The sequence below is a fragment of the Lottia gigantea genome, assembly GCF_000327385.1.
Source record: "Lottia gigantea unplaced genomic scaffold LOTGIsca_7, whole genome shotgun sequence".
Classification (NCBI taxonomy): domain Eukaryota; kingdom Metazoa; phylum Mollusca; class Gastropoda; family Lottiidae; genus Lottia; species Lottia gigantea.
In genome coordinates this window covers 3,321,660-3,330,356 of record NW_008710370.1, presented here as the reverse complement: position 1 = coordinate 3,330,356, position 8,697 = coordinate 3,321,660, and the positions used below count along the sequence as shown (strand labels likewise).

The window sequence follows — 8,697 nt, the reverse complement described above, 5'->3', positions numbered from 1 at the left end:
GCACAAACGAAGAAGGATAAGAGAAAAAGTTAGAAAAAGAAAAAGACAGAAGAGGTCTGGGGTACATCTTAAAGGTTGTGAAGTAAATCAAGATCATGTGTCACATAAAAAAAAGAAAACAGATACATGTACCTGTACCTGTAAAACAGTTCAAAAGTTTGTTTGGCGAAATGGATATATCTGCCAAAAAGGCAAAATTTTGAGCAAATACTTAAGTCAAAGACAATTGTCAAAAACTTTAGGACTGAATCGAAAAACCATAAAAAAACGCATTAGAAAGAAACTCAGTGAAAGTGAAAAAATTAATCGTAAACAATTACAGGATCATGTAAGTAGTTTTTATAAAAGATTACATATATCAAGGCAACTTCCAAGTAAAAGATTCGCCACAAAGGCGGGTCCAGCATTTGCCATGCAGGTGTGTCTAAAGGCCGCTTTTGACCTATTTGTTGCTGATTTTCCAAATACCAAAATAGGATATACAAAATTTTCAATGTTGCGGCCAAAGAATGTGCGTTTAAGTCCTGTGAGTCAAAAAGAATATTGTCTCTGCGTCTATTGTGTTAACATAAAGTACAAACTGCTTTGTTTAAATCGTTTCGTTCCGAGTGATAGGACTATGATAAGACTATCAAAAATTATTATAAATCAATTATTGATAAAGATTTTGATAAGCTTGTATCCTGGAATCACTGGAAAAGAAAACCCCTTAAAAAGCCTGATGGTTCAAAAGTGATTAGAAGACAAACTGGTGACAAAAACCCAACCCCTGACTACCGGGCAAAATTGTAAAGAGGCCTTTGGCCTAATTTTCACCCTTGTCATTAAAGATTTTATTATTATTATAATTATTAACTGTAATTCAGGAGATGGTGGTTGATGTCTGCAAACCTATTATATTCGCCATGTTTTTAATGCTCAGTGGCAATATAAACAATACGAAAACATAAAAAAAGATTTACCAAATGTTTGGGTATTGCTTGTTGTTGACTTTGCCAAAAAATCGTAGTGTGTTTTATCAAGATGAGATAAAAAAAAAAGCATTCTTTGGTCAAGCTCAAATCACTATTTATCCAATTGTCATGTACTACAAGGACAAAGACCTTCATGAACTTGTTAGGGATGTTCTCATAATAATTTCTGACGACCGCAACTATGACCACCATGCTGTAAAAAGTTTTTTGAATGTGGCAGAATCTCATCTGAGAAGAAATGGTGTATATGTACAGAAACAGGTTATTTTCAGTGATGGGTGTAGTGCCCAATACAAGGGTAGTAAGTCTTTTACAGACTTGAGCATTTCAATGTGTTCGATTGATCGACATTTTATGGAAGTAAACATGGGAAAGGAGAAGCTGATGGGAAGACAGGTGTTCTTAATCGTTTGGTTGACCGAGCAATAATTGGGCGACAAATCATAATTCTAGGAGCTAGGGAGCTGTTCGACTGGTGTGAAAAGAAACCTGGTAGTGAATGAAGAGTTAACAAAGCGAACATTTGCTTTTGTGGCAACAGGGGACATAAATCGGGACAGACCTTATACAGATGTGTAAACTCTTAATGGCTGTAGAAAGATTCACCAGGCAAAGAATATCCCAACTGCACCATATGATTTATTGGTTCGTGAGTTGTCTTGTTTCTGCAAATATTGGAGAATAGACAATGATGAAATCGGCATAAATATAAACTATGTTGGTGAATTTAATAAAAGAACACTCATCAAAAAACAATGTGAAGTAGAGGTTGTAGGGGATTCAGAAGAAATGGATGTGGAAGATGGTGGGATAGATTTCCTAGATAGTTCTTTAGCTGACAGTAAGATATGTGTAGTTCATATCTCAGTATAAAATGGGCTAGTTAATTTAAATAGACCATTTTAGTTTTGTATCCAATATTTTCAATTTAAGTTATGGCACAGCTAAACTAAGTTATTAAACAGTGACGCCGAAAACAATCGATAATTAAAAATTTTACGTATCTATTGTTGGTGTGGTTGCAGACATGTTAAATGAAAATGATGAGTTACCCACAAATTGTTCGTTCAGTGCTATTGATGGTATGTATGGCTATCAATTGCATTTGTTTTTTATGTAATGTTCTGTTCCAAACTGCGAAACAAATATGACATCCAATAAAGCACTTCAATCAGAAATGAGAAATAATTTCATAGATAAATTTGGTTTCAGGTGTTTAGAAGAGTAGGTTTATGTCTGACCTGGACCACAATGCCATTGCTGTTAAATAGATTATGCACATAATTGGAAGGAAGAAATAAGAAATTTTCCATTTTCAATGACCTAAACCGATGACCATATAGTTTTGTTTTGAATTTACAAATGTGTCATTTTTGAATTTAAGATATTTTGCCAGATTTAACATGTAGTGAAGAACAAATGCCTAATCTTGTCAAACATCGAATTTCAAGAGGAAGATATTCGGTAAGCTTATTATATTAGTTTGATTTGAGAAATACCATTTAGTATTAATATTTATATGGATAGGCAATTCGGCTCAGAATACTTAAAGTAATATTGTTCCTGTTTGTTTGCATGGTTATAATGGAGTCAATTATTTTATCAAACCATTTGTTGGATTAAAAATAACATATTGTTACAACCTGCAAGTAAAAAGGCTCAACGATATTGTAATATTTAAAGTTATTCCTGTGGAGATTATGTATTGGTGAAGGATGTAAATGACCCCCTTCCAGCTGTTTTAAGATCTACCTTTTGTTAAAACCTAAATGTTCAATTGCTTTTAGGTTTTTTATGTTGTTGCCTGTTTATAATTGAATTGTTTCGTTACTGTGTTTTTATGTTTATTGGGAAATGCGGTCCATGAAAAAGCTTGCTCTAGTTGTTTTGACGCTGGATTTGATTATTAGTGAAAACCTGAGATGAAATGAATCTCATTGATAAAAATTTATTGTATATTCCTAATCAAATGTTTATATATGTAAATGTGTTTTTTTTTTTTTTAGATTACTTCAGATAATCCACTATCAGTCAGATATTATGAGAAGAAGAGCAGGACTTTATGGTTGGACAATGAAGCAGACTACCTTATTAATCAGAGTGATATTCTTGCCAAAATAAAACCACCCGAACTTTCTCTTTGTGGAACTCGTGTTTACTATGAGTTCCCCTCCGTGAAAGTGGTTTTATTTTGGTAAGAATAGGCCTGGAGCATATTGGTTCAGGTTGATACCCTTTTTAAAGGGATTGTAAAGAGATTTTCGAAAAAAAAAAGTATATGTGTGGGGGGAAAACTGATCAATTTCATCTATTTGCACCATTCCAATTTTCATTCCGACTTCTGTGGTTCCTGCAGCTCCAATACAAATGTTTGATGATGAAAAATATCACACAAGTAAGGACTTTATGATTTGTCATAATTCACTTACTTTTAGGGCAATTGCAGGAACCACAGACATCTGATTGGAAAATTGAATGGTGCAAATCTATAACTGTATATTATTGTGATTGGTATATATCGCCCAGCCCTGGTTTACACCATCATAAACCACAACTGACCCAGCTTCCTTTCTGTTGGACTTTGTTACTTGTTACTTGTTTGTTCAAAAATTTGAAAATTTCATGTTATATCAGCTTATATATAAAGATTACTTGTTCTACAAATTGTTTACTTATATATCCCCATGACCATGCCTTTTAGAAATGGAATGATAAACTTTCAAGCTAAAACAAATATTGATGTAAATTCTGTGGTTAAAATAAGAGTGATGATTGCAAATTTTTATCATTTGGATCCGTCCAAATGTAACATAAGCAACGGCAAAAGGAATGGCAATTACACTGTCTAATCGCGTAAAATGGGGTTAGTGTAGCACACTTACTTTTTGCTATTCCTATGTAGTTTATTCCTTTCTGGAGAAATGATACTAGTTAGGCTTTACATATTATTGTTAATGAAATTTATAACACACAACACATAACTCAATATTTGGGAAAATAGTTTTCAATGTTTTGAAAAAAAGTTATAACTCAATAATTTTGAAAATAGAGTTATGGATTTATTGAATACAATTTGTACAATTTAATATAATCACAAAAGCTGAAGTTATTTCGCAAGTTATTCAGACTGTAAAATATGTTATGCGTGTTACATTTATGTAAATAAGTCCGTCCACATGTAACATAACACCAATTCTTGAAATTTGAAAAAAGTTCCAGCTTTGAAGTCCATTTTTTTTTTAAATAATATTCTTTTTCTCTCTGAACCAGCGCCTTAATAATAAGGCAAAAAGTGTTGTTTAAGATTGTGAAATGATGCGACGAAAGTAAATAAAACTCAACATGTCTGTCCGTCTTTGAATTTGGTGGACATTTGACTTGTCATAAAACCAATTTTCATGTAGATTTTTATTGATCTTTCTTCTCTAAAACAATCTAATATCATGTTAAAACTATATTAGTTGCTGTGAAATAATTTTTAGATGAAATTATTTGTCTCTAATATAAGCAGAAGGGATGCACACCAAATTATTATTTCTGTATAAATATGATTAGGCCTACTAAATTCAAATCAGTTAATTTACAGACACCTTAACTATCTTTTAAACACTTTTTATAACACCATCAAAGATATATTCATTATTTAAAATTTAATTTGGGGTTCAAATTGAAGATCTAAATAATGGTAAATAGGGGCACAAGTGGTACACTTTATTTTTTTTTAATCTGCCGTAAGACGGTAGGGTGTCGTTTTTTTGAATGCCCATCCTCCAATTCCGATTTTAAAAATATGTTTAGCTCTAAAGCATATGAAATAAAATCAGTTATCTTTTCTTAATGTTTTACAGTAAATCAAAAGTCAATTTTCACAACAGGTCTTTTATCACAAATCTGTCCATCGAAATTAAGTCACCACCGCGAACGTAAATTACAAATTATGAAATCGGGAGACAACTCTCAACTATTACACTTTCGGAGAAAATAGATTTTTAAAAACTGAAGTTTGTAAGTATGTTTATTGTCCGTCAATTCCGCGAACACCATAGATGCCCCATATTACTATAAAATAAAATTTAACCCCATTACGAAAGACCACAGACACCCGTAAGCCTATGTTTATTAGGAGAGATGCTGTTAGTCCGAAAATGTCAGAATGTCATTACCGCGAATGTCACTACCGCTAGGCATACCGATCGCGGAAGTGACAGTGTAGCGTGGTAGTGACCGTATTAGTGCCAAAGTTATTCATATTGATTCCGATTTGATAAGATTGTCTACAATGGGTCTAATTATTGATTTAAGATTCAATGGGAAAATGAAATGAAATGAAAATGAAATGAATGGAGTTTTACGTCCTACTTTTCTGCACCATGTGGGCTAATGAAGACGGGCAACGCCATGCAGGGTGCGATGAGGGAAATTTTGCCAGGACAGCGGCATTGGCCTGCTCTTTTTCGATTTCCTACTGTCGAGGGATCTGTAACGTGCACAGCCTGTAGCACACGGGGCCTCGGTTTATTGTCCCATCCGAACGACTAGACGCTTTTTCCATGTCAGCCCCTCTTACCTGCATCACTGACAGGGGGAAACCGGGTTGAAAAATTCAATGGGAAAGACAAAGATACAGATAAAAGATAAATTGAAAAAATCAAGAGTTATCCGGTGAGACACGCCGTATATCAAAAGAACGAACAAGATATATAAGAAGAAAATTAAGACAATAGAAGAGCAGGATCCAAGAGAGCAAAGCCAACTCGATCTAACTGGAGAAAGAAAAATAGTGAATCCAGACTAAAAAGAAAACAGCTAAAGAATATTGAATTTGCTCTGGTTACTCCCCCGATTTCACCAACATCTGCAGACGAATTATTCCAATATGCCGTAAATGCTACCAGTTCCATGAAAGCTGCTTCTGGCGGAAAACGAGTTCGCCGTGATAGATCAACTTCTTATCGAAGAATTAAAAACTCGGAAGATCTCTCATCAAAGAATAGACATTCCAGAAACCTGGAAAAAACGATTTTATAGAAAATTCAAATCGACAAATATCCGATTCTGATGAAACTTGGCATAATCATTGGAATTGATAAGATATCGGACAAGTTCTAACTTGACGCATTTGCGATGAATGGTTTTTGAGTTATTGCCCTTGGCTTTGTTAAAATGCGTCGAAATTTTTAAAAAATAGTTAGTGAGCAGGCATGAAGCTACAGTTTTCAACCGATTCTGATGAAACTTGGTGTGTTCATTGGAATTGATAAGATCTGGGACAAGTTTTAACTTGACGCATTTTCGCTGAACGGTTTTTGAGTTACTGCCCTTGACTTTGTAAAAACGCGTCAAAATGTGTTTGTGAGCACTATAGAAGCTACAGTTTTCAACCAAATTTGATCAAACTTGTTATGATCATTGGAATTGATAAGATCTCGGACAAGTTCTAACTTAAGACATTTTCAATGAACGCTTTCGGAGTTACTGCCCTTGACTTTGTATAACGCTTTAAAATTTTTTTTTGAGCACAATAGAAGCTACAGTTTTCAACCGATTTTGATGAAAATGGGTGTGATCAATGGAATTGATAAGATCTCGGACAAGTTCTTAATTGACGCATTGTTGATGAACGGTTTTTGAGTTATTGCCCTTGACTTTGTAAACACGCGTCAAAAGTTGTTTTTTGCCTTTGATTAGAGCTGTGTGATTTAATTGTTTGTTTTATTTGGGTTAATGATATTGATTTTAAATTTGTGGAATTACTCAGCATAAATAACTGGCATATATATGTAATTGAATTCAAACTAATAACATTTCTTCAATATGAGAAAATTCGTACTTTAGTCACTAAAGACTGTTTTATCATTTCTGACAGCTGCCAGTGGGCGTATGCCTCGCAAGCTATCTTTACTACTATTGAGAATCTCACTCGAAAAAGAGTAGGTGTAGCAGCCTATACACCGAGGAAACCATGTATATAACTGACTTAAAACATCAATCTAATTCGAGAATTAAATACGGGTGATAATTTAATAAATTTGAAAGAAAATAATTTGAAAATTTGTGAAATCGCCCCATACAACTTGAACTAACAATTATCAATTGATATGTATTAACGCTGAATTTCATGACCTGAAAGGCAGGTGCAGATTTCTATCGATGTTTTGATTGGCTACTAATAATGGGTGAACCAATGAGTTCAAAGAACATTTCATTAACAGATCTCAACACCATTTGTGGAAGAGTTCGACACGAATCTGATCTTATTTTATCTCTTATCTATATACCAGAAACAGGAAATATTACTTTACCATGTGATATGGAAATCAGAAGACCGGATAAGGCTTTTTTGCTGCTTGTTTCTCCAGGAATATACACATTGGATTAATAGTATTTGGTCAACCCAGTAATATGCTTATGTTTTCTGCAAGCATTATCGTGGGGAATATACTGAATTTTGTGGAAAATTATCTAGAGAAGGAGGATTGAAGCAAACAGTAATGTATTTATAGTCATTCATGACTACAAAGTTTAAAGATGGCCTTAGATGTTTTAGGGTGTGAATCAATGAAAAAATTATAATTTAGAAACGTATTTCACAGATTTTTTCAAAATCTTCAAGATTATTTTTTGATATTTCTTTGAGGAAAGAAGTGTGTATAATGTAAACTCCACAAACCTTAAATGTCTATCAACCAAAAGATATTCAAATGCAAATAAAATTTAAAATATCATTCTCAAATAACATCGTTCTAAGTTTTAATATTGTTAATCTCGAATAGCGGTAATAGTACATTGAACATTGAAATTATACAAATTTATACTATGTACATATATTTTGTGTTTACAGTGCATTGTTTGTATTTATCAGTAAATAGAACATTATGTTTAAAGACAGACAATGAAGAAACTTTTGAATAAACATTATGAATTAACTGTTGTTCTATGCCGCCATCTTTGGATTTGGATTTCAGATACTCAGCGGCATATAATTCACATAAATTTTGGTGTAGGTGTATTGCCAAAAGCGGAGGTGTATCACGAAAAGTGTAGGTGTATCGGACAATAACCTACTCTAAAGAACTAAGGATCGAGAAAAGAGGTATGGGTATAAATATATTAGAACTATTTTTTTTGTGCAGATGTGACCTAGATGTTCTATCTTGTCATTCAGTGAAAATAGAAAGAAACAGACCTGTTACCGCTTGCACAGACATCACAGTTTTCTGGCCTCAATAAAAAGAAATATTTTGTGACAAAATAAAATGAAACGTTAAAATGCTCCTGAAATCAATTAAAACAACTAGAGTCCAACTATTTGTGTCTCGAAATTGTCTGACCTGTAATATTGGTAAGTTGTACGTATTATAATAGAAGCGTTAGAGCAATTTCAATAGATGATAATAAAAGGCGAAAAATAAACCCTTTACTTTATATGATGGGTCAGAATTAGGTCCAATACACGAGAACATGGTCCTGTTTAACATTCAGAGACACGGGCTCTATTTATGTTTAGGTCATTTCTTCAGGTCTTGTACTATATTCTTGTACAGGTATAATATATTATTGATTTTTGATTAGGAAAATCAAGGTTAATTTTAAAACCTCAAAATATGAGCGCATGCGCAAAACATTAAATTTCTTTTTCCGCCTGTGGATATATAAATAATGTCGATTTAACATGGCAGTCTATGGTAACAGATCGTGTGTAAAGGGGTTTACTACATTCACA

At 33.3% G+C, this 8,697-nt stretch overlaps 1 protein-coding gene across 1 annotated transcript; it reads left to right on the top strand.

Annotated features, from left to right (window-relative positions):
* Positions 1-1,763: 1,763 nt before the first annotated feature.
* On the top strand, positions 1,764-4,901 carry LOTGIDRAFT_155096 (hypothetical protein; the record flags this gene model as incomplete). Its single annotated transcript, XM_009065601.1, has 5 exons — positions 1,764-1,815; positions 2,000-2,056; positions 2,359-2,438; positions 2,981-3,168; positions 4,823-4,901. The coding sequence occupies 5 exons, from the start codon at positions 1,764-1,766 to the stop codon at positions 4,899-4,901; spliced, it is 456 nt and encodes a 151-aa protein (XP_009063849.1).
* Positions 4,902-8,697: the final 3,796 nt, after the last annotated feature.